This window comes from Gastrolobium bilobum, unplaced genomic scaffold, assembly GCF_033153095.1.
Source record: "Gastrolobium bilobum isolate Gb01-03AN ecotype WA unplaced genomic scaffold, APGP_CSIRO_Gbil_v1 utg10593, whole genome shotgun sequence".
In the NCBI taxonomy this organism is placed as follows: Eukaryota; Viridiplantae; Streptophyta; class Magnoliopsida; order Fabales; family Fabaceae; genus Gastrolobium; species Gastrolobium bilobum.
In genome coordinates, this window is record NW_026895851.1 from 75789 (window position 1) to 103455 (window position 27667).

The 27667-nt window shown below is 37.8% G+C and overlaps 1 protein-coding gene across 2 annotated transcripts in view; it reads left to right on the forward strand.

The window, feature by feature from the left end:
* Positions 1 to 1290: 1290 nt before the first annotated feature.
* The window catches only part of LOC133296411 (flowering time control protein FY), a 42513-nt gene continuing 16136 nt past the window's right edge, over positions 1291 to 27667 (forward strand). Inside the window, exons 1-8 of one of the 2 annotated variants that reach the window (XM_061495383.1) lie at positions 1291 to 1638; positions 11665 to 11756; positions 11902 to 11970; positions 12135 to 12239; positions 22312 to 22407; positions 22493 to 22575; positions 22684 to 22755; positions 22834 to 22931. In XM_061495383.1, coding sequence (XP_061351367.1) covers positions 1392 to 1638; positions 11665 to 11756; positions 11902 to 11970; positions 12135 to 12239; positions 22312 to 22407; positions 22493 to 22575; positions 22684 to 22755; positions 22834 to 22931 — 862 coding nt within the window. In that variant the 5' untranslated portion in view covers positions 1291 to 1391. Of the gene's footprint in view, positions 1639 to 11664; positions 11757 to 11880; positions 11971 to 12134; positions 12240 to 22311; positions 22408 to 22492; positions 22576 to 22683; positions 22756 to 22833; positions 22932 to 27667 lie in introns of those variants that run through there. The other variant, XM_061495384.1, reaches the window with a different exon arrangement.

Sequence of the window (27667 nt, forward strand, 5' to 3'; positions counted from 1 at the left end):
ATTAGACTGTATTCACTTATGGATATTTATAGAGATATCTTATCTATATTCAGAGGTGATGGAGAAGGACTTCTACATGGATCTGTTACATTCACGGAGATATGATATCTATGGTGTGTAGTATTGACATTGTAATAGCTTCCACTGTTTGGGCTTATATGTTTGGTTTTGATTTTGATACCGTTGATAAAATTGTGCCGTATGTAACATGCTCATGTTACATTTATTATGACTTAGTCAATGTACAAAGTTCGATGTTAAGGTGATTATCATTGATGTCAAGATCCTTTTCTACATCATGACTCACGTTATTTTCTCCTGGCCTCATAATTTTTTTATATTTCTCTTTTATATATTTTTTGTTTATTTTTTCTTAATCACCTTTATCATCCTTTTTTAAATATACCCATTCAAAGGTCTAACATGCTATTTACTATGCTTAAACTTTGCATTTAATAGTTTTTATTTTTTAAGGCACTCATTAACAAAATCTTTTCGTTATAAAGACAATAATAATAAGTAGCTGCGATCCATAAATAGAAAAAAAAGGAATCTTGACAGGATTCAATTAAATTTAAAGATGATTACTAGATAAAATAAAGTAGTAGATTTCACCAAATAAAATAAAAAAGTAGCTGAAATTACTCATTCATTTAAAAGTCAACAAATATACTAAATTATTTTATATGAAAAATTTGACAAAAAAGTTACGACTTTTAGTATTTTTCATTATGTTTGACAAAATTTAATTAGATTTTAAAAAATTATCGAATCAAATATAGTAATAAACATATTAATTATTATGTATAAAAGTCATGACAAAAACAGTTATAGCCACTTATATATATATATATATATATATATATATATATATATATATATATATATATATATTTTGGTGGGCATATTTTTTTATTATATCAAAAGCAATATTTAGTCAATAAATTAAGCATGACATATATCTTCATCGTTTTTAATCACTCAATTAAGGGTGTGTTTGTTTTAACTTCATTTCTTTAACAATATGCAGTTTTTTTTTTTTTTAAATTTACAAAGTAATATTTTTGTACTTTTAAAAAATAATAAAACATTTTGTACAATTTTTTTTTATTTGAAGTTTCTATTTTAATTTTTTTGATAAACTTATCTAATCATTATAAAGTTTTGTTAAACAAACTGTACTAACACATACTTTAATTAAAACGCCGTCGTCTACAGTTTTATCCCATCTTTCTCTCTCTCTTTCCCGCTCCGCATTCTTGGTTCTCTCTTTCCCAATCCCCACCAAAATTAGGGGTTTTAGGGTTTTTCTCCCTCCTATTCTCTCCATTTCCAAATCTCCATTTGTCTCTTATTCCCAGACTTTGCACTTTCTACCAATCCGAGTCACAATGATGTACAATGATCCTCATAACCACCAGCACCAGCATCAGCACCAGCACCAGTACCAACAGCAGCAACAGCAGCAGCAGCAGCAGCAGCCGCATTTCCACCATCAGCAGCCAGGTCCGGAATTTCACCGTGGACCGCCGCCGCAGCCGCCGCCGATGATGCGCCAGCCTTCTGCTTCGTCCACGAACCTTGCCCCTGAGTTTCACCACCCCGGTCCCGGAGGCCCCCCTCCGCCTCATTACGATGGTTCGGTTTTTCTGCTTCATGCATTTGTTATTATTATTATTTAGGGAAATTTAATATAATGGAAACACTTGTTCGCTATTGATTTTTAGTAGGTATGGTCGGTTGTTGTAATTTCTTTATATTGCTGGATAAACCCAATGATATGGCTAGTGTGTGTGTGTGTTGTTTTTTTTAAGCAATGTTTGATTGGTTAAATAATTCATGCACTAGTAAATCCAAGAGCTAGTCTCTCTCTTTTTGGGGTTATATTGTCCTAGTTGATGATAGGAATGGAGAATTAAACTGTGAAGTTGAGTTTTGGACAGAAACTTTGTGATCAGAGTGTTTTTAATTAACTAGGAGTAAGATGGATTAAATGGGAAATGAGTTGGAAATTTTTAGAGGTGAAATTCAGGTATCTCATTGTGCTAAAAGTTGGAAATTTAGGTATCATGGACCTACCTTGCAAAGTGATGGGGGCGATTAAAGGAATAGCGTTTACGATTTGAGCTGGGTGAATGAAATAGAGAAATGCTTTAGGTGTACTTTGTGATAAAAAAGGTGCATATCAAACACAAGGGAAAATTCTTGTTCATCAAGTTGTACCAGACAAATTATAAGGCCGGTGATGTTCTATGGCAGGAGTGAAATTTTGGCAGTGAAATAATGACAAAAGCAAAAGAGTGTAGCAGTGATGAGAATGCTGAGGTGGATGATTGAACATACAAGGAAAGATAAGATTAGGAATGGACGTGTTAGTGAAAAAGTTGGAGTAGCACCTGCCATGGAGAATATGATATAAACTCGTCTAACGTGGTTTGGTCATGTTATGAGATGACCAGATGAGGCTTAAGATTTTAAAAGCTCATCAGAATCTTCTGAAGATGCAGCTTGTGGATGTTTGTGACTTGGGTCATATATGTGGCTTTATTGGGACTTGGATTCGATTGTAATTTGTTATATTTCAAATTATTGCCTTTTTCAACAATTGGGTCATACTTATTGGGCCATAACTCTAGTCGACTACAAGCTTCTTGAATCAATGGTTGAGCCATGTACAATGGGCCAACGGAAAGCGAATAGAAAAGTGGCTAAACAGAAAGTTAGGATTTTCACAAAAGAGTAACCCTCCGGTTCTCAATTTCTAATTATCAAATAACAAAATTCAACTCCTAGAATAAGGGTCATAAGCACCCTTTTATAGACTAATTACAAATTGATTCAAAAATCTAAAATCCTAAAAAAAATAAAACTTCCTAAAATAAATATAGTAGTAATTAACCTCTAAAATTAAATAAATAATTACAATTAAATTATTCAAAACACATCCGAAATCTTAGATCTCAAATCACACCAAATGTGTTGCTTTCCTTTTCTTCCCAAACAAATCACAATCACATATGCTGCTTTATTGAGACTTGGATTCAATTGTAATTTGTTATATTTCAAATCACTGCCTCTTTCAATAATTGAGCAAATTTTTAATCTCAAATCACGCCAGATGTGTTGCTTTCCTTTTCTTCCCAAATAAATCACAATCATATATGTGGCTTTATTGGGACTTGGATTCGATTGTAATTTGTTATATTTCAAATTATTGCCTTTTTCAACAATTGGGTCATACTTATTGGGCCATAACTCTAGTCGACTACAAGCTTCTTGAATCAATGGTTGGGCCATGTACAATGGGCCAACGGAAAGCGAATAGAAAAGTGGCTAAACAGAAAGTTAGGATTTTCACAAAAGAGTAACCCTCCGGTTCTCAATTTCTAATTATCAAATAACAAAATTCAACTCCTAGAACAAGGGTCGTAAGCACCCTTTTATAGACTAATTTCAAATTGATTCAAAAATCTAAAATCCTAAAAAAAATAAATCTTCCTAAAATAAATATAGTAGTAATTAACCTCTAAAATTAAATAAATAATTACAATTAAATTATTCAAAACACATCCGAAATCTTAGATCTCAAATCACACCAAATGTGTTGCTTTCCTTTTCTTCCCAAACAAATCACAATCACATATGCTGCTTTATTGAGACTTGGATTCAATTGTAATTTGTTATATTTTAAATCATTGCCTCTTTCAATAATTGAGCAAATTTTTAATCTCAAATCACGCCAGATGTGTTGCTTTCCTTTTCTTCCCAAATAAATCACAATCATATATGTGGCTTTATTGGGACTTGGATTCGATTGTAATTTGTTATATTTCAAATTATTGCCTTTTTCAACGATTGGGTCATACTTATTGGGCCATAACTCTAGTCGACTACAAGCTTCTTGAATCAATGGTTGGGCCATGTACAATGGGCCAACGGAAAGCGAATAGAAAAGTGGCTAAACAGAAAGTTAGGATTTTCACAAAAGAGTAACCCTCCGGTTCTCAATTTCTAATTATCAAATAACAAAATTCAACTCCTAGAACAAGGGTCGTAAGCACCCTTTTATAGACTAATTTCAAATTGATTCAAAAATCTAAAATCCTAAAAAAAATAAATCTTCCTAAAATAAATATAGTAGTAATTAACCTCTAAAATTAAATAAATAATTACAATTAAATTATTCAAAACACATCCGAAATCTTAGATCTCAAATCACACCAAATGTGTTGCTTTCCTTTTCTTCCCAAACAAATCACAATCACATATGCTGCTTTATTGAGACTTGGATTCAATTGTAATTTGTTATATTTCAAATCACTGCCTCTTTCAATAATTGAGCAAATTTTTAATCTCAAATCACGCCAGATGTGTTGCTTTCCTTTTCTTCCCAAATAAATCACAATCATATATGTGGCTTTATTGGGACTTGGATTCGATTGTAATTTGTTATATTTCAAATTATTGCCTTTTTCAACAATTGGGTCATACTTATTGGGCCATAACTCTAGTCGACTACAAGCTTCTTGAATCAATGGTTGGGCCATGTACAATGGGCCAACGGAAAGCGAATAGAAAAGTGGCTAAACAGAAAGTTAGGATTTTCACAAAAGAGTAACCCTCCGGTTCTCAATTTCTAATTATCAAATAACAAAATTCAACTCCTAGAACAAGGGTCGTAAGCACCCTTTTATAGACTAATTTCAAATTGATTCAAAAATCTAAAATCCTAAAAAAAATAAATCTTCCTAAAATAAATATAGTAGTAATTAACCTCTAAAATTAAATAAATAATTACAATTAAATTATTCAAAACACATCCGAAATCTTAGATCTCAAATCACACCAAATGTGTTGCTTTCCTTTTCTTCCCAAACAAATCACAATCACATATGCTGCTTTATTGAGACTTGGATTCAATTGTAATTTGTTATATTTTAAATCATTGCCTCTTTCAATAATTGAGCAAATTTTTAATCTCAAATCACGCCAGATGTGTTGCTTTCCTTTTCTTCCCAAATAAATCACAATCATATATGTGGCTTTATTGGGACTTGGATTCGATTGTAATTTGTTATATTTCAAATTATTGCCTTTTTCAACGATTGGGTCATACTTATTGGGCCATAACTCTAGTCGACTACAAGCTTCTTGAATCAATGGTTGGGCCATGTACAATGGGCCAACGGAAAGCGAATAGAAAAGTGGCTAAACAGAAAGTTAGGATTTTCACAAAAGAGTAACCCTCCGGTTCTCAATTTCTAATTATCAAATAACAAAATTCAACTCCTAGAACAAGGGTCGTAAGCACCCTTTTATAGACTAATTTCAAATTGATTCAAAAATCTAAAATCCTAAAAAAAATAAATCTTCCTAAAATAAATATAGTAGTAATTAACCTCTAAAATTAAATAAATAATTACAATTAAATTATTCAAAACACATCCGAAATCTTAGATCTCAAATCACACCAAATGTGTTGCTTTCCTTTTCTTCCCAAACAAATCACAATCACATATGCTGCTTTATTGAGACTTGGATTCAATTGTAATTTGTTATATTTCAAATCACTGCCTCTTTCAATAATTGAGCAAATTTTTAATCTCAAATCACGCCAGATGTGTTGCTTTCCTTTTCTTCCCAAATAAATCACAATCATATATGTGGCTTTATTGGGACTTGGATTCGATTGTAATTTGTTATATTTCAAATTATTGCCTTTTTCAACAATTGGGTCATACTTATTGGGCCATAACTCTAGTCGACTACAAGCTTCTTGAATCAATGGTTGGGCCATGTACAATGGGCCAACGGAAAGCGAATAGAAAAGTGGCTAAACAGAAAGTTAGGATTTTCACAAAAGAGTAACCCTCCGGTTCTCAATTTCTAATTATCAAATAACAAAATTCAACTCCTAGAACAAGGGTCGTAAGCACCCTTTTATAGACTAATTTCAAATTGATTCAAAAATCTAAAATCCTAAAAAAAATAAATCTTCCTAAAATAAATATAGTAGTAATTAACCTCTAAAATTAAATAAATAATTACAATTAAATTATTCAAAACACATCCGAAATCTTAGATCTCAAATCACACCAAATGTGTTGCTTTCCTTTTCTTCCCAAACAAATCACAATCACATATGCTGCTTTATTGAGACTTGGATTCAATTGTAATTTGTTATATTTTAAATCATTGCCTCTTTCAATAATTGAGCAAATTTTTAATCTCAAATCACGCCAGATGTGTTGCTTTCCTTTTCTTCCCAAATAAATCACAATCATATATGTGGCTTTATTGGGACTTGGATTCGATTGTAATTTGTTATATTTCAAATTATTGCCTTTTTCAACGATTGGGTCATACTTATTGGGCCATAACTCTAGTCGACTACAAGCTTCTTGAATCAATGGTTGGGCCATGTACAATGGGCCAACGGAAAGCGAATAGAAAAGTGGCTAAACAGAAAGTTAGGATTTTCACAAAAGAGTAACCCTCCGGTTCTCAATTTCTAATTATCAAATAACAAAATTCAACTCCTAGAACAAGGGTCGTAAGCACCCTTTTATAGACTAATTTCAAATTGATTCAAAAATCTAAAATCCTAAAAAAAATAAATCTTCCTAAAATAAATATAGTAGTAATTAACCTCTAAAATTAAATAAATAATTACAATTAAATTATTCAAAACACATCCGAAATCTTAGATCTCAAATCACACCAAATGTGTTGCTTTCCTTTTCTTCCCAAACAAATCACAATCACATATGCTGCTTTATTGAGACTTGGATTCAATTGTAATTTGTTATATTTCAAATCACTGCCTCTTTCAATAATTGAGCAAATTTTTAATCTCAAATCACGCCAGATGTGTTGCTTTCCTTTTCTTCCCAAATAAATCACAATCATATATGTGGCTTTATTGGGACTTGGATTCGATTGTAATTTGTTATATTTCAAATTATTGCCTTTTTCAACAATTGGGTCATACTTATTGGGCCATAACTCTAGTCGACTACAAGCTTCTTGAATCAATGGTTGGGCCATGTACAATGGGCCAACGGAAAGCGAATAGAAAAGTGGCTAAACAGAAAGTTAGGATTTTCACAAAAGAGTAACCCTCCGGTTCTCAATTTCTAATTATCAAATAACAAAATTCAACTCCTAGAACAAGGGTCGTAAGCACCCTTTTATAGACTAATTTCAAATTGATTCAAAAATCTAAAATCCTAAAAAAAATAAATCTTCCTAAAATAAATATAGTAGTAATTAACCTCTAAAATTAAATAAATAATTACAATTAAATTATTCAAAACACATCCGAAATCTTAGATCTCAAATCACACCAAATGTGTTGCTTTCCTTTTCTTCCCAAACAAATCACAATCACATATGCTGCTTTATTGAGACTTGGATTCAATTGTAATTTGTTATATTTTAAATCATTGCCTCTTTCAATAATTGAGCAAATTTTTAATCTCAAATCACGCCAGATGTGTTGCTTTCCTTTTCTTCCCAAATAAATCACAATCATATATGTGGCTTTATTGGGACTTGGATTCGATTGTAATTTGTTATATTTCAAATTATTGCCTTTTTCAACGATTGGGTCATACTTATTGGGCCATAACTCTAGTCGACTACAAGCTTCTTGAATCAATGGTTGGGCCATGTACAATGGGCCAACGGAAAGCGAATAGAAAAGTGGCTAAACAGAAAGTTAGGATTTTCACAAAAGAGTAACCCTCCGGTTCTCAATTTCTAATTATCAAATAACAAAATTCAACTCCTAGAACAAGGGTCGTAAGCACCCTTTTATAGACTAATTTCAAATTGATTCAAAAATCTAAAATCCTAAAAAAAATAAATCTTCCTAAAATAAATATAGTAGTAATTAACCTCTAAAATTAAATAAATAATTACAATTAAATTATTCAAAACACATCCGAAATCTTAGATCTCAAATCACACCAAATGTGTTGCTTTCCTTTTCTTCCCAAACAAATCACAATCACATATGCTGCTTTATTGAGACTTGGATTCAATTGTAATTTGTTATATTTCAAATCACTGCCTCTTTCAATAATTGAGCAAATTTTTAATCTCAAATCACGCCAGATGTGTTGCTTTCCTTTTCTTCCCAAATAAATCACAATCATATATGTGGCTTTATTGGGACTTGGATTCGATTGTAATTTGTTATATTTCAAATTATTGCCTTTTTCAACAATTGGGTCATACTTATTGGGCCATAACTCTAGTCGACTACAAGCTTCTTGAATCAATGGTTGGGCCATGTACAATGGGCCAACGGAAAGCGAATAGAAAAGTGGCTAAACAGAAAGTTAGGATTTTCACAAAAGAGTAACCCTCCGGTTCTCAATTTCTAATTATCAAATAACAAAATTCAACTCCTAGAACAAGGGTCGTAAGCACCCTTTTATAGACTAATTTCAAATTGATTCAAAAATCTAAAATCCTAAAAAAAATAAATCTTCCTAAAATAAATATAGTAGTAATTAACCTCTAAAATTAAATAAATAATTACAATTAAATTATTCAAAACACATCCGAAATCTTAGATCTCAAATCACACCAAATGTGTTGCTTTCCTTTTCTTCCCAAACAAATCACAATCACATATGCTGCTTTATTGAGACTTGGATTCAATTGTAATTTGTTATATTTTAAATCATTGCCTCTTTCAATAATTGAGCAAATTTTTAATCTCAAATCACGCCAGATGTGTTGCTTTCCTTTTCTTCCCAAATAAATCACAATCATATATGTGGCTTTATTGGGACTTGGATTCGATTGTAATTTGTTATATTTCAAATTATTGCCTTTTTCAACGATTGGGTCATACTTATTGGGCCATAACTCTAGTCGACTACAAGCTTCTTGAATCAATGGTTGGGCCATGTACAATGGGCCAACGGAAAGCGAATAGAAAAGTGGCTAAACAGAAAGTTAGGATTTTCACAAAAGAGTAACCCTCCGGTTCTCAATTTCTAATTATCAAATAACAAAATTCAACTCCTAGAATAAGGGTCATAAGCACCCTTTTATAGACTAATTACAAATTGATTCAAAAATCTAAAATCCTAAAAAAAATAAAACTTCCTAAAATAAATATAGTAGTAATTAACCTCTAAAATTAAATAAATAATTACAATTAAATTATTCAAAACACATCCGAAATCTTAGATCTCAAATCACACCAATTGTGTTGCTTTCCTTTTCTTCCCAAACAAATCACAATCACATATGCTGCTTTATTGAGACTTGGATTCAATTGTAATTTGTTATATTTCAAATCACTGCCTCTTTCAATAATTGAGCAAATTTTTAATCTCAAATCACGCCAGATGTGTTGCTTTCCTTTTCTTCCCAAATAAATCACAATCATATATGTTGCTTTATTGGGACTTGGATTCGATTGTAATTTGTTATATTTCAAATTATTGCCTTTTTCAACAATTTGGTCATACTTATTGGGCCATAACTCTAGTCGACTACAAGCTTCTTGAATCAATGGTTGGGCCATGTACAATGGGCCAACTGTAAGTGCATCAGTTTGCCATAGTTTGATATACATGATTTTTAATTATCATGTTTTGCAACCTTGTTTTCTTTGGATAGAATAAATAATCTGTTTCTCTGCGGTTCTCTGCACACATGCTCTTGAATATTATAGATATAAGAGGAAATGATAGTAATCCTTGTTGTATTAAACTACACAACATTGGTGCTATTATATAGCAAACCAATTGAAGAATACAAAGAGACACACTCAATGTGGGACTTCTACACTATTAACACTAACACTCTTAACACTCCCCCTCAAGCTGTAGCATATAGATCATATGCTACAAGCTTCATACATAAATAATACTCCCATTAGGAACCAAAAACAACAATGCTACATCAACGAAATGAAATGACTAAGTACAACAAATCAACTGGAATGACCATCAGTGTGAAGAGCTGATAAAGAGACAGTGCTGGAATGGACATCAAAGCATGGATGGTGCCGGAAATATCATCGGCAAAGACAACTGAGCTAACCAGGACATCAGCATCAAGATCCCTCTCAGACATTTCATTTAACAGTTGGTGAGCAGCCGTGGTTTCCCCTTGACTATGCTACAAGCTTATTACAAGAAAGACCAAGTAACATAACATCAAAATAAATCTCCTAAATTAGAAACCAAAAATCAACAATGTGCTAAAAATGGCGTCGAAATGAACATCAACATGGAAGATGCCGGAATGATCATCGACAAAGACAATTTTGCTGGAATGACCATCAGCAACATGGACGGTGCTCCCCTCAAGAAGAACTTCTAAACAGTGTCGGAATTATCATCGGCAAAGACAATTGTGCTGGAATGACCATCAACAACATGGACAGTGTTCCCCCTCAAGAGGAACTTCTAAACAGTGCCAGAATTACAATCGGCAAAGACAATTGTGCTGGAATGACCATCAGCAACATGGACAGTGCTCCCCCTCAAGAGGAACTTCTAAACAGTGCCGGAATTATCATCGGCAAAGACAATTGTGCTGGAATGACCATCAGCAACATGGACAGTGTCCCCCTTAAGAGGAACTTCTAAACAGTGCTAAAATTATCATCAGCGGAGACAACATCAGCAACTTGGACAGTACTCCCCCTCAAGATGGATGATGACTAGTATAAATACTCCATCTTGGGAAGAAAGAAGATTAAAGAAAAACAAAGCTTCGCGGAATCGGAAAAGTCGCCGGAGACGGCGGTGGGTCGTCGGAAAAGTCGTCGGAGACGGTGGTGGATCGCCGAAAAAGTCGCCGGAAAGTCATCGGAAAAGTCACTGGAAAAGTCGCCGGAGACGGCTGTCAACGGTGGACGACGCGGTCAACGGTGGTCAGTCAACGACAACGGTGGTCAACCCAACAACTTCCCAAGGATCATTCTTGTCTGATGTGACAGATCAATCTAAGCTGCAGTCACAAAGCATACTAAGAAAAATCCGAAAAGGAAATAGCAACGGGAATCCCTCAAGGAGGGTGATATCTCTCTATAACCATATTAAAATTATGGAAAATAGAACAAAGTTGAACGAATTAAGATTCCTCTTGTTAGGCTCTAGATACCATGTTGAATATTATAGATACAAGAGAAAATGATAGTAATCCTTGTTGTATTAAACTACACAACATTGGTGCTATTATATAGCAAACCAATTGAAGAATACAAAGAGACACACTCAATGTGGGACTTTTACACTATTAACACTAACACTCTTAACACATGCTTATGAGTATTTTTTCCCCACAGTCATTAGTTGAGTGGACATGTCAGGCTAATTTGTTGAATCTTTTCTTTTGAATGTATATTTGTTTCCTCACTTCTGGAGGGTATGTCATCATTGTATTTTATTACTCTTTTCCCTTGAATAGTTTTTCTTTTATTTTTTTCCTTCTAAATGAAAATTTTCTCTACTTCATCTACAAGATGGTTTTTTGTGGTGTTAGAAAAATGTTTGCCTGCACATAGTTTTAGTTCAAGGCATTGAATTTATATATCTTCTTCATTCTCCATAAGCTTAGCTAAATTTGCTGAGAATTTTGGGTTTGGGTTTTTGACGACTATTGTAATTTGACGGTGAATATTTTTTACAGTTCATAGTGATAGCCATGGTGCAAAAAGAATAAGAAAGCTTACTCAACGGAAGGCAGTTGATTATACGAGCACAGTTGTGCGTTATATGCAGGTAATGATTAGTGCTTACTAATGGAATTATCAATTTACATTTTCATCCAAAGGCTCATAGCGATATTGCAAAGCTTTTCACTTGGTCATCTCCATCTGTGCATATTTCACTTGGAAATTAATAGGTAATCTGAATCTGCCTTCAGATTCGTATGTGGCAGCGGGATTCAAGGGATAGGACAGTACTGCAACCTACCCTGGCAGCAGCAATTGATGTCAGTGAGCTTCTTTTTGGTTTTGTACCTTTTTTTTATTTGTTTCAAGTTTGTTTGCACTTTACCTTTATCGTAATAACATAGCTTGGTTGATTTTGAGAATTTTTTGTTGTAATCATCAACTTGTTTCCATAGATTTTAACCTTATGCTATGTTTCATGCAGATGTTGCCAGCAATTGGCTATTCAGACAATCCATCTACAAGCTTTGCTGCTAAGTTTGTTCATACATCTCTAAATAAAAATCGTTGTCCTATTAATCGTGTTCTTGTAAGTTAGTTTGAAATGTTGTGATTGGTATAATATGTTATGCTGATATCAGTTAGAGATATGCCGGCTGCATGTTTTTCTGCTAAATTTGTTCAAACATTTCTGAACAGAAGATGATTCTCATTTGATTGGATTTTGTTATGATAGGAAATAGATTTCTTGAGTTGCATGATTTGCGATGTTTTCAACTATGTATATCAATGAAAAAATTTACTGCTGACTTTATTCAGCATGTATAAAACAAAATAGGTATCCTGTTAACTTGTTTTCTGAGTTGGTTTTTGATGGAACCCAAAATGCTCACTGTTTATTTCTTTTAATCAATGGAGGCAAAGCCTCTTACAAATACAAGAACAAGACACTAATAAGACCCTTCCTAGCTCACCCTTTGAACCAATAGACCTAGGCTCCAATAGATCCCCAATTTCCCACTCACCAGAATGCTTAATTCATGCTCCGCTCACTCCACCGATTCCCTCTCCTTTTATCCCCTCCTCTAAGAATAATCTAAAAGAATCCCCTACTAACTAACTTACTCCCTCTTTTTTAGGCCTGTCAATATTCCCTCTCCAAAACTTACCTTGTCCTCAAGGTGAAGAAAGATGACAGGTAATGTGAGAGAACTTCCACCCGAGTCCCATTATTTGAAGCATACAGACTAAGTAATGCATGAAGTGAAGGAACTAAGTAATGCATGAAGTGAAGGAACTGTCATTGGGTACATTTGCTACTTTTTTCAACAAAATTCGATGGTCACATTGTCTACTTGGAGGTAGTCCAGTAGGTTCCTGGAATACTCTTGAGAAATGTTGTAGTATGTACACCCCATTTGCAACCGGTTTGTTGTCATTGCATATGATATTAAACACAGTTACAATCAAAGCAATTAAATTAAAATTACGGATAATTTTTTTCTTTTTATTCTTTTTATGGGGGTGAACCGGAGCAGTGGTAAAGCTACTCCTTCATGACTGAAATGTCATAAGTTCGAATCCAGGAAACAACCTTTTTGTATGCAAGGGTAAGACTGCGTACAAGGATTACCTCCACCCCGCACTCACTAGTCGGGTTTAACGGGGAGTGGTATTTTTATTTTTTATTCTCTACATAACATTGATTATGTACTTACATAATTCAAAGATTTAATTGCAACTCATACATTGTGCGGAAACTCATCAATTGACTTAATACCATACTCTTTACATAACAGTTGAAATTGGAATCTAAACTTTAACATATATCCAGAAATATGGACTAACTTTTACCTTACTAAATGTGACCCTTGGCTGTATATCATGCTCATTATGAAATATGGGCTTCTTGCCACGTGATGAGATAAAAATCTCAGTAAACTAAGAGTTCTTGGAGGATTACTCCACCCTATAGTTCACTTCACATGCATCACATTAAAATAAACATAACATACGCACATCATACTCTGTCATTTCTATACTGTATACTCTGTTCTTTGATATGGAACTTTCAAGAGAGGTTCACTAGGGCTGTGTCTCTTTGGTATTTCCTTATAGAGTTCCATTTAAGGCTATATTCCTAGGAAATACTCCACAAGGAGTCCCTCAAGGGGCTGTGCTCCAAGGGAAATAGATGTCTCTGTGTACATACATATATTTCTATTGGCTAGAGAATTCTCATAAACATACATATATCTCATGCATCCACGGATGTATCATATCATGTTCTAATACTACAATGCACATTTATCACTGAAACCATTACTCCAATGGAGCATGGTGGAACTTAACCCCAAGGTCCAGAAGTTTACTTGTTGTAAACTTCTGATACTTGCTGTTTTCTGCTTCAAGAGCCTCAATTACAACACATCTCACAAGGAAACCTATGGCAAAATGTGGAATTGTGATTATTAAATCATACAACACACAACATGTTAAGCTATTGACTAGAAATCCATCATTTTCTTATAAATCTCAACTTACCCTCTTTGGTAGAAATCAAGAAACTTGAGTCTTGAACAATTGTTGGTTCCCACGGTTGCTCTTCAACCAATATATCAATTGGCTCAACACTACACAACCAATAACAACACAAGACTATCCATCAATATTCCATTCTCACGACTTAAATCACAAAATCATACACTTTTCATGACCAATTTCTAAAGTATGGTCAAATGGTGATTTCTTTGGTTTTCCTTTATCAAGAACCAATTCTAAGCATGTTCTACAATGGAATATTTATACAAATAAACTTCTAATTCATCAAACCATCAAATTTTCGTGGCACTATTCACCAAAAATCTAAGATTTTCAAAAATCCGTAGAAACTTGAAATTAATGGATATTTCTTACCATAAATCCTCCTAGAATCCTTGGAGGAAGCTTTCCCAAGCACCAATGAGCTCAAACTCTCTCAATAACCCAAAACTCCAAAATCTCTCCAAACTTTGTGAAGGAAGAAACTCATTACACAATGCCTCGAATTCGAAGATGAAAGTTGGGTTTTACCGAGGATGAGATTCCAAGCAACTTTTAAGTTGAAAGTTTTTGGTTTCATGCACTCTAGCTCAATGTGTAGTTTTCAAGTTTTCTCTCTCTACAAATGGCCATCCACATGTCGTGAGGAAGAAGAGGTCAAAGGTCATGCTTTTCTTAAGTGTAAAATGTGAAGTCTTTAAGTGTTTTACTCACTTATGACTTGGTCAATGACTTGGTCACTTACTCTATTAACCTCTCTTTTTATCTTATTCTAGCCAATTAGCTTAACATTTCTAATATGTCCACTAATTTATTTACAATTTGTATATTTGCATTTATCCCAAAACTCTTTATAATTGCACTTTTATATGAAAAGTGACTTAATTATTGATAATTAGATTTCTGATCTAATTATTATCTGATAAATTATGGAAAATTCCTAATTACTTATTTTACAGGTTTGGGTTATTATATAGTATCTCTACCATATCTTGTGATTGTTCTTCTTTTTTACCCTCCTCCGTAGTCAAAAATCCTAACTCTACATAATAACCTTTTGTCTTCTTCCTTCAAGCTTTATTGAGCCTTTTAAAGGTCACCCTTTTCCTTGATTACTTTGGATTCTATTGTAACTCCACCACACAGAACCCTAATTCTATATAATTGTAAAGAACCCTAATTCTAACAATAATATTCCTCCACTCCTTTCGTCCAAGAACGATTGAACCCCTTGTACGATAACCTACTGCAAGAGAGAGACGGGTCCCCCTGGATGATAGCCATCTGCCCCTGGATGATACCTATAACCATGCATGCATTGTTCATTGTAAGTCCCAACTCTGTTGCCAGCTTGCTAGCTATGAAATTACTACTAGGTCCACCACCTTACGCCCTCTGATCTCTTCCTACAGTTTGAGTAACCTGTTTGTGGTTAGTTCTACCACATTGTGGGCACTAAGATGGAGAGGTTATTGCGTCTCTGTTCCTTCATTCTCAGCCATCAAATCCTTTGCCCCAGCTTCTGGTTCCTCATTGTCGATAAGCATGCCATTTAGGTGGGCAGCGCACATGATCTGGTGAATAAGACGCTTCACAACAAAAACACAGATTCCGTTGTCGTTTGTCATTTAATTCGTCTGACGACAAGTGTCTGAGCCCTGCTAAACTCTCTCCTCCATTTCCGTAAGGGTTTCGTCTAGCCCTATTTTTTTAGTTGGAGGATGCTACATTTGTTCGATTAGAGTCCCTTGACCCAGCCAACATGTTATGATTTGGGCCATTCGTTTGTATTGTATTTTGTGAGCCCAACCTACTTGTGTTTCGTCCTTCATTATGTACTAATGTGGGCTTATTTTATGGATTATTAGCATTTGTGGCCCTATTGTGCAAAGCGGGTCTGAAATAATGCCCTCCTCCACTATCTATTTGGGATAAGTCTGGGCCATTACCTTGAATTACCCTTCTTTGGGCCAAAGCATTTGGACTTGTTCGCCCTATCACGTGAACTCCCTGCACCCCATTTCGATTTTCTATATTTGATAAAGCGGGTCGTCTTCGATACCTGCTTCCTCCTCCAGGCTTAATTCCTATGTGGCTCAAGATTAGTTCCCTTTCTTCCACTCTCTGCGCTAAGGCCATATTGTTGAGATATTCAAGTGTGATGAGTCCCACATTGGTTGGTAATGAGCTAAGTGAAGAGTATATAAGTGAAAGGACCCATGAACCCAATGCCTTAAGGTTTTGGGTTGAGACATGGTGTCGGATCCACTTGCTACGGTTGGTGTAGCCTTAGCTCATTGGTGGTGGCCCCCGCCACGGGCTTCCCCTGGACCCGCTTGACATTGGAGTTTGAAGGAACGAATTTCCCAACAGTGGTATCACAGCCGGATTGGGCTCGAGCTAGCCTAGTGATTGGCTAGGAGGCGGGTCGAGTACTTTGCGCTTCGGGTACTCGGTTGAGGGGGAGCATACCAATGGTGGGTTTCACACTTGAGGGGGAGATTGTTGAGATATTCAAGTGTGATGAGTCCCACATTGGTTGGTGATGAGCTAAGTGAAGAGTATATAAGTGAAATGACCCATGAATCCAATGCCTTAAGGTTTTGGGTTGAGACATGGTGTCGGATCCACTTGCTACGGTTGGTGTAGCCTTAGCTCATTGGTGGTGGCCCCCGCCACGGGCTTCCCCTGGACCCGCTTGACATTGGAGTTTGAGGGAACGAATTTCCCAATGGGAGGAGTCTCTGATGGAGGATCCGGAGGAGAAGAGCCGACGGGAAAGGGCGATGAGTCATCAAGAGGCAAAGTCGGAGGAGGTGCAGGCTGACGACGCTGGTATGTGAGGAGAGGACGATCTGCAGGTATGGAGGTAATTGGTTGCTCCTCTGGAATAGGGTCACCTGCAGCTGGTAAAGACAAGTCAAGAAAAGGAACAGGAAGGACCTGATCAACTTGGGACACTGGAGACGGAGTAGAGTGAAAAGGCTGCTGATCAAGGAAAGTGACATCAGCAGAAACGATATAACGCTTGAGATCAGGAGAATAGCAACGATACCCTTTTTGAAAACGTGTATACCCAAGGAAAATACATTTGAAGGCCTTGGATGTCAACTTGTCTTTACCTGGAGTAAGATCATGAACAAAACAAGTACAGCCAAAAATATGTAAAGGCAGAGGATAAGAAGGTGCTCCGGAAAACAAAATACTGTGGGGAACATCATTATTTAGCACAGAAGAGGGCATGCGGTTGATAAGGAAACATGAGGTGATAATAGCATTTGCCCAAAAACGGAGTGGGACGTTCATATGAATGAGAAGGGTACGTGCAGTTTCAACTAGATGTCTATTTTTACGTTCAGCGACTCCATTTTGTTGTGGAGTGTGGGGACAGGTAGTCTGGTGTATCGTCCCTTGTGTATCCAGAAATTTAGAAAATTCAAGAGACACATACTCTTTTGCATTATCAGTGCGCAAGATTTGAATAGAAGCACCAAATTGAGTTTTTATTTCTGCACAAAACTTTTGATAAATTGAAAATAACTCAGAACGATTTTTCATTAAATAAACCCAAGTGCAACGGGAGAAATCATCAATAAAGGTGACAAAATACTGAAAACCCAAAACAGACGTTGTTCGACTCGGACCCCAAATTTCAGAATGAACAATAGAAAAAGGAGCATCAGCTCTTTTATTAACTCTATTAGCAAAGGAGGAGCGAGTGTGTTTTCCTTGCTGACAAGAATGACAGTTTAAAGACTTAAGATTGGATAAAAAGGGAACCATATGCTGAAGCTTGGAGAGGTTTGGATGACCCAGACGGCTGTGAATTAGCTCAGGAGACTCTGTGAGAGAACAGGCTACTGGAGAAGGTGGTGCAATCAGATAGTAGAGACCTCGTGACTCAACGCCTGCTCCAATCGTCTTCCCCGTACCCGAATCCTGCATAGAAAAGGATTGGTTAGAGAAGGTAATAGTACATGAAAGAGAATGAATCAACTGACTAACAGAGATTAAATTAAAAGGAATGCCAGGTATATAATAAACAGAACTCAAAGTTAAAAGGGGAGTTGGGTTGGCTTCCCCAATTCCACGAGCAGAAGCCTTAGTGCCATCAGCAAGAGTGACAGGGGGTAGGTTATTAGAATAAGAAAGTGAAGTGAAGAGATCTTTATTACCACAAAGATGATGAGTAGCACCTGAGTCTATTATCCAGGGTCCAAGAGATGATTGATAAAAACAAGCAACATGATTACCAGTGTCTTGAGTAGGATGCTGAGAAGAAACTTTCTTGAGAAGTGCCTCATAGTCGGCACTTGAAAGAGTTACTAATCCAGTTGAAGGTGGCGTAACATCAGTTTGAGCAAATTTGGCAGACGGTGGCTTCAAATGAGGGTACTTCCTATAGCAGCGTTCTTCAAAATGCCCAAGATTCTGGCAATAATTGCAACGAGGCCTCTGTCTGCGGCCACGTCTGCGACCGCGTCCACTGTTCCAATTGGAATCACTGGCCCGAGAAAAGAATGGAGATGGGGTAGTACCGGAGATGATGCCAGTCGTGTTTTTGGACGCATTATTTGAGCCCTCCATCACAAAATAAAAGGACATGACCAGAAAATAGCAAAGAACTACAAGAAAGCAAGAAATCGCGCAAAAACGTTGCACAAAAGCGTCCAAACAGCGGGTTTTTCACTGATATCTTTCAAATGAATGGGACCCACAACGAACGGAGACCAAATCTGGAAAGAGGGTGAGGAGGCGAGCAAGATGGTGGTGTTCCGGCCTGGAACGGTGGCCGGACGGTGGCTCACGCGCCGGAACAGTGGTTCGGCCGCCAGAGACTTCCACCGGCGCGTGGATGCTCCGATCAACACGCAGCTTGGACAGACAGGGTCGCCTCCCTGAGCCGCTCCTGATCGCGTGGTGGTTGGTCGGAAAAGTCGCCGGAAAAGCTGTCTGACGGCGGTGAACAGTGGCAGATGGTGGTTTTGTGGCGGTTTCCGGCGATGAACGGAGGCTTACGATCTTTTTCCTGATGATACGAGGTTGAGGACAAGAAATTTGTGACTAAATAAGGGTTAGGTGTGAAAGGATGGTTGCCGGTATGATGCACGGCAGTAAAAAGGAAGGAAAAGATATATATGCGGAAGCAGAGATGGAGTTCTTTCGTTCTGGGAACCCTCGCCTCCGCTTAGAAACCTTGTTTTTTGCTTTAAAACCTAAGCCCACTGCTTAGGAGTCCTCTTTCTTGCCGTGCGTCCTTCTGGCAAGCCTTCTAGGGCTGTAAACAGCCTCTGAGTGATTTTTCCAAACGCGTCAGCACCTCCGACGGCCACCGGAACCACCGCCCGCCGTCAGAATCACTGTTCAGGCAACCAGAGACTTTTTCCGGCGACTTTTCCGACCAAACTTCACGCGATCAGGACCCTCTCTTCCCGGCGACCAGGTCTGTGGTGGTCCGGTCAGCAACGCATCTCCCACGCGCCGTCACGCGCCACCTGTCTTCTCTGCGCGTGGGCTTCACGCGCCACCTTCTGCCGGCGCGTGAGCACTATTCCGGCGGCTTTTTCCGGCCGACCTTGGACAGAGAAGCTCGCCTTCTCCTCCCCTTTTTGGATCTGTGATTGTTTCTCTGTGGGTCTGACCTTAGACGCGTGGTTCTTCTTGATTGGATATCGTTTGCCTTCGTTTACGGCTTTTATATTTTATCTTTAAATGGCAGCAACATCTCCTGATCTCTCGGAGGTTAACTCTCCTTCTATTGTTGCAAATATAGCTCAGTCAGACAATGCATCATTTGGTTCAGGTTCGGACTATGCTGCACTCCAAACCCCTCTCAGGAAGGCTTCTCCTCAATCTCAGCCTTATACTGGTAATCCTGTTGCTTGTGTTTCTCATTCTACATCACTTGGCACTTGGATATTTGACTCCGGTGCTACCGATCATCTCTGTGGTAATAAGGAACTCTTTACATCTCTTACTGATTCTGATCATTTACCGTCTTTTACCCTTGCGGATGGAACCAAACCCCCAGTTCGTGGGATTGGACAAGCTCGTCCGACCTCTACCTTGGCGCTGACATCTGTCTATTACATTCCTGGCATCCCTTATAACTTAATTTCTATTAGTAAGTTGATCCACTCCCTCACTTGCACCATTACTTTCTCTAACCATTCTGTTTCTGTGCACATGTAAAGAACCTTGGGATACACCACCCCAAAAGCTAGCTCAAAGGGTGGGAGTGCCTAAGACCTTATAAACTCCACATTAGTTGCACATACAACCAATGTGGGACTATATATCTCAACACGCCCCCTCACACGAGAGCCCATTGGGCTTGAAGAGTGGACAATGCAACAGGCCCAGCCTTCCTGTACTAAGAAACGCCACAAGAGAAAGTGGGGGACGGCGAGGCTCTGATACCATGTAAAGAACCTTGGGATACATCACCCCAAAAGCTAGCTCAAAGGGTGGGAGTGCCCAAGACCTTATAAACTCCACATTAGTTGCACATACAACCAATGTGGGACTATATATCTCAACAGCCATCATTTGATTCATGGAGATGCAACCCAGATCAATTTGGTCGTGGAGACCAACTTCGTCCTTTCTCCATCTTCTTTCTCTTCTTTCGTTGTCTTCTTTATCATCTTCCTATTCTTTGATTTCTTTTGCATCTTCTTCTTCTTCTACATCTTCTTTTTCTTCCCCTTCTACCTTGTCATCTTCTTCTTCTGTAGTTGTTTCTTCTTCTTCTCTTCCGTTGATTTTGTCTTTTGCTTCTTCTTTGATATCTTCTTTTTCTTCTTCAATTTTTTTTTCAGACCCAATATTGTGCTCAAGACTGTTTTTCTTCTTGATTTCCAATCTTGGTGTCTCCATCTTCTATATTGCCTCATCTAAAATCTTCACCATTTTTATCAAAATTTCCTTGAACTCTGACTTGCTGGTGTCTCCCATGGTTTTCACACTCTAGGATTTGGATCTGTAGCACCTCCGGGATCAAAGATGCTCTAATTCCAAATTGACGGAACCTAAAAATCTCACTGTTTATTTCTTTCAATAAATGGAGGCAGAGCCTCTTACAAATGCCATATACAAGAACAAGACACTAAAAAGACCCTACCTAGCTCACCTTTAGAACCATCAGACCTAGGCTCCAAGAGATCCCAAATTCCCCACTTACCAAAATGCTTAATTCATACTACCCTCACTCCATCAATTCCCTCTCTTCCACAAGAATCCCCTAACTAACTAACTCCCTCTCTTTCCAGTCCATCAGTTTTATTTTAAACCAAATGTTCCCCTTAAATGCATGTTATGACAATTTCCTTGGCGTGTTCTTTCCTTTCATGCAAGTTGAATTCTGCTTAATGAGTGCTTTTAGTTGAGTTAAAACACATTATATGATACAATTACTTGAGATATTACTTTGTTAGCTCATAAAAGATGGGTGGGTGTGAGAGGCATATTTGCATATCAGTTTACATAACAATGGAAGCGAAATATACGGGCTTGTAATTCCATGTTGTGCACGACCAGTATGCATACAAAATTAAATTTGGTGCTAAATACCCTAGGAGTGGTTCAGATGGGTTGTCTTCAGAAATTTGCAGAACAAAACTGAAAATATAATTACTTCAGTCTTCATGATTCTAGGATTGGATAACAAAGACTTTAGTTTGTTTAGCGACTCATAATTAATAAAAACAAATTAATTACATTCTAAATGTGGGCCCTGTTCAATTCAATAGTTGTCACTAACATGTTGCCTTTTAGTTCTTGGACTGTCTTGTTATATAAAAATGGTTTACCTTTACAATTGGATGATTTAGGTTTTATTACAAATTTAGACGTGCCTGTTCTGTTTATCAAATTGGTTGACTGCTCATACACTATATAATCAGACATATTGTTGTGTTGTTTTATTGGATCTTGTTATTGTGAGATCTTTGTACAAAATGCTGTGTTGTATTGTGTTGCAGCTGGACCATTTGTTTCTATAGGGTCTTTCAATTAGTTAAGGAAACTGATAGTTATGCATTTTTAATTTTTTTTATATGCCACTGGATTGTATTTGACTAACTTTGTGATGCTGTACCACTTATTGATTTTCAAAAAAGTGGACTCCAACAGGCCGGCGTCTTATTACTGGCTCACAGACCGGAGAATTCACTCTTTGGAATGGACAGTCTTTTAATTTTGAAATGATTCTTCAGGTACATAATTAGTCTTGATGTTATTATGGTAGTAGTCAGTAGTTTAAGAATACTAGCAGTCAAAGGTGGATTTTGACGCATGCAGGCTCATGATCAAGCAATTAGATCCATGGTCTGGAGTCACAATGACAACTGGATGGTCTCTGGTGACGATGGAGGCGCAATAAAGTAGATATATACTTTAATTTGTTGTTTGTTTCTTATAAGTTTCATTTTCATATATTTGAGTAGATTTTGGTGTTTAAAATCACATGTATGCATGGGTCATTTTTCTAGGTATTGGCAGAACAACATGAACAATGTTAAAGCCAACAAATCTGCTCATAAAGAATCGGTTCGTGACTTAAGGTAGATACTTTATTTGATTATACATGAAAATTATAGCATGCTGAAGAGGAAAATGTCCTGTAACTCTTTTGTAAACAGTTTTTGTAGGACAGATTTGAAGTTCTGTTCGTGCTCTGATGATACCACAGTTAAAGTTTGGGATTTTGCACGCTGTCAAGAAGAATGTTCATTAACTGGTAATGTACTTTGATGAACCTGATATGAGGAGTTTTCTGTATTTAATCTGGTTGGAGTCTTGAAACTGAATCGTAACAATATTTTATTAATATATACAGTCGAGGCTTGACTTTGCCCACATAATTTATCAGCGTCTCTGCTGTATTTGAGGCTAGTTAATAACAAACTGTATTGCTTAGGCACTTGAAATTTGGAGAGCCCCGGTTGATCCATGTGGCCGAGCTCTGGCATAGGGCTTAGTGGTTGTGGGTTGCCCATTTGACTTGATGTTTTTTTTCTCTTTTTAGTGTGACAAGACTGAGCTGCTATGTGCAGAGACTTAAGATTAAAGAATAATTGTATATTGAATAATCACATGGTGTATTACAATGTACAAGAGCTCTCTATTTAAAGAGACTAAAAGACCTAATAGGTTGAGCTCATACGATGTGGGACTATATATATACTGAACTATTTTTACAACTATTCTAACACTCCCCCTCAAGCTGGAGCATATATATTGTAAGCACCCAGCTTGCCACAAATATATTCAACCCGAGGACCCCTAAGAGCTTTAGTGAAGACATCCGCGAGTTGATCATTGGAGTTGACAAATTCCGTTTTGATTTCTCCTGACTGAATCTTTTCTCGAATGAAATGACAATCGATCTCTATATGTTTGGTTCTCTCATGAAATACAGGATTAGAGGATATATGTAGTGCAGCTTGATTGTCACAAATGAGAGTCATGGGTTTTTTCTGTTCACAAAGATGGAGCTCCCGAATCAACTGCTTTAACCAGATTAGCTCGCAGGTAGCAACTCCCATTGCACGATACTCGACCTCTGCACTAGATCGGGCAACAACAGTTTGTTTCTTACTTTTCCAAGAAATCAGGTTTCCTCCAAAGAAAACACAATAGCCTGAAGTAGAGATCCTGCCCAATCGGCATCTGAATAACCACAAATTTTTGTATTTCCCTGATCTGAATATAATAAACCTTTCCCTGGTGCTCCTTTGATGTAACGAAGGATCCTAACAGCAGCATCCCAATGAGAATCACACGGAGAATCAAGAAACTGACTAGCGACACTAACAACAAAAGAAATGTCCGGCCTAGTCACAGTGAGATAATTGAGCTTCCCAATCAACCTCCGATAACGTCCAGGATCAGATAATGGTTCTCCTTGTCCGGGTAGTAATTTGATAGTAGGATCCATGGGTGTGTCAACTGGCTTACACGCCAACATACCAGTCTCTTCTAGGATATCCAAGGCATACTTCCTTTGACAGATAGAAATGCCCTGTCTAGATTGTGCTACCTCAATTCCCAAGAAGTAACGCAGCTTTCCAAGGTCCTTTGTCTGAAATTGACTGAATAAATACTGTTTTAACTGACAAATTCCAACTTGATCACTCCCGGTGAGGATGATGTCATCAACATAGACTAACAAATAGATGCACTTATCAGGAGATGTGATCCTATAAAACACAGAGTGGTCAACTTTACTGCGAATTAAGCCAAACTCCTGAACAGCAGAACTGAAGCGACTGAACCATGCTCGAGGAGACTGCTTGAGACCATATAAGGATTTGCGAAGACGACACACCTTCCCAGACTCCCCCTGAGCAACAAAACCCGGTGGTTGCTCCATATAAACTTCTTCTTGTAAATCACCATGAAGAAAGGCATTTTTGATGTCAAGTTGAAGGAGTGGCCAGTGACGAATAGCAGCAAGAGCAAGAAATAGGCGAACTGACGCCATCTTAGCGACCGGAGAGAATGTATCGCTATAATCAAGGCCGAATATTTGAGTAAAACCTTTTGCAACTAGGCGGGCCTTGAGTCGATCAACATGGCCATCAGGTCCAACTTTCACAGTAAACACCCAGCGACAACCAACTGTAGACTTCTGTGGAGGAGCAGAAACAAGGTCCCAAGTGCCATTGGAATGAAGTGCAGTCATCTCATCAAGCATCGCTTGGCGCCACCCTGGATGGGAAAGTGCTTCACCTGTGGTCTTAGGAATAGAAATAGAAGAAAGACTAGAAACAAAGGTGAAATGAGGTGAAGAAAGACGGTCATAGCTCAAAAAAGTATAAAGAGGATAAGGGTTACGAGTAGTACGGGTACCTTTTCTTTGAGCAATGGGAAGAGCCTCTGGTGAAGGATCCGGAGAGGAAGAAGCAACAGCAGTGGGCGATGAGTCAGCAAGAGTCGAGTCGACAGGAGGCATAGTTTTGCGACGCTGATAGGTGAGAAGTGGACGGTCCTCAGGTATAGAAGCAATAGGTTGCTCATTTGGAATAGAAGCACCTGCAGCTGGCAAAGACAAGTCAAGAAAAGGGACAGGAAGAACATGATCAACCTGTGACAACTGAGATGGAATAGAATTAAAGGGTTGTTGATCAAGAAAAGTGACATCAGCGGAAACTAAGTAACGCTTAAGATCGGGAGAATAACAACGATAACCCTTTTGAAGACGAGAATAACCAAGAAAGATACACTGAAAGGCTTTGGATGTTAACTTATCCTTACCAGGAGTGAGATCATGAACAAAACAAGTACAACCAAAGACATGTGGAGTTAGAGGATAAAGAGGAACATCTGGAAGCAATAGGTTATGAGGAATGTCATTGTTGAGCACAGATGAGGGCATGCGATTGATGAGAAAACAAGAGATGAGTACAGCATCTGCCCAGAAGTGAAGGGGAACCTGCATATGAAGAAGAAGGGTACGTGCAGTTTCAATGAGATGTCTGTTTTTACGTTCAGCCACCCCATTTTGTTGTGGAGTGTGAGGACAAGTAGTTTGATGTAAAGTACCTTGTGTGGCCAAGAAATTAGAAAAATCAATAGAAACATATTCCTTAGCATTATCACTACGTAGAATACGAATAGAAACACCAAATTGAGTATGAATCTCAGTATAAAACTTTGTATAAATGGAAAATAACTCAGAACGATTTTTCATTAAATAGACCCAAGTGCAACGGGAAAAATCATCAATAAAGGTAACGAAATACCGAAAACCTAAAACAGACAAGGTACGACTTGGACCCCAGATATCTGAATGAACAAGAGAAAAAGGGGCATCAGCTCGTTTATTGACTCGACTGGCAAAAGAGGAACGTGTATGCTTCCCTTGTTGACATGACACACAATCTAAAGACTGAAGACCGGATAAAAGAGGAACCATTTTTTGCAACTTCGAAAGACTTGGATGACCGAGGCGACTGTGGATAAGTTGTGGAGATTCTGTGAGAGAGAGTGCCACTGAAGGACGAGGCACATCCAGATAGTAAAGCCCCCGTGACTCACGACCCACTCCAATCATTTCGCCCGTACCCGGATCCTGCACATAAACAGAATGGTTAGAGAAAGTAATGGTGCAAGTGAGGGAGTGGATCAACTTACTAATAGAAATTAAGTTATAAGGGATGCCAGGAATGTAATAAACAGATGTCAAGGCCAAGGTAGAGGTCGGACGAGCTTGTCCAATCCCACGAACTGGGGCTTTGGTTCCATCCGCAAGGGTAAAAGAAGGTAAATGATCAGAATAAGTAAGAGATGTAAAAAGTTCCTTATTACCACAGAGATGATCGGTAGCACCTGAGTCAAATATCCAAGTGCCAAGTGATGTAGAATGAGAAACACAAGCAACGGGATTACCAGTATATGGTTGAGACTGAGGAGAAGCCTTCTTGAGAAGAGTTTGGAGTGCAGCATAGTCCGCAAGTGAGAGAGAAACTGAACCAAATGATGCATTGTCTGACTGAGCTATATTCGCAGCAAGAGAGGTAGAATCCTTCAGTTTGGAAGATGTAATGAGCCCAATATTAGTAGAGATGATTCCTGAGGAAGTTTTGACAGGAGGACAAGGAGAGTTAACCTCCGAGAGACCAGTGGACGCTGCTGCCATTTAAAAACAGAATATAAAAGCCGTAAACGAAGGCAAACGATATCCAATCAAGGAGAACCACGCGTCTAAAGTGAGACCCACAAAGAACCAAGCACAGATCCAGAAAGAGGAGAAGAAGGCGAGAAGTTCTGTCCAAGAACGGCCGGAAAAATCCACCGGAACAGTGCACACGCGCCGGTTGAAGGTGGCGCGTGAACACCACGCGTAGAGGAGAAGAACGGCGCGTGGAGGCGCGTTGATGACGCGACGGTGGTCGGACCACCACAGAACTGGTCGCCGGGATGAGACGGTCCTGATCGCAGGTAGTCTGGGCTGAAAACTCGCCGGAACAGTGCTCTGGTGGCCGGAACAGTGACGAGCGGCGGTTGTTGGCGGCCGGAAGTGGTTCCGGTGGCCTGAACAGTGACGAGCGGCGGTTGTTGGCGGCGGGAAGTGGTTCTGACAGTTGAAGAAACAAGCCGGAGAGACACACGGCTTAGAGAAAAACTCACCGGAAGAATGCACGGCAAAGTAGAAGAGAACACCTAAGCAGTGGGCTTAGGGTTTTAGCGGAAGCGGATCCCCAGAGAGAAAAAGCTCTGATACCAACTTAAGATTAAAGAATAATTGTATATTGAATAAACACATGGTGTATTACAATGTACAAGAGCTCTCTATTTAAAGAGACTAAAAGACCTAATAGGTTGAGCTCATACGATGTGGGACTATATATATACTGAACTATTTTTACAACTATTCTAACACAGAGAAACCTTCAATTTAACTGGTTCTCTTGTTCAAATTTGTATTTGATTACAATATCACTAATTTCTATAGGATAATATTAAACATGA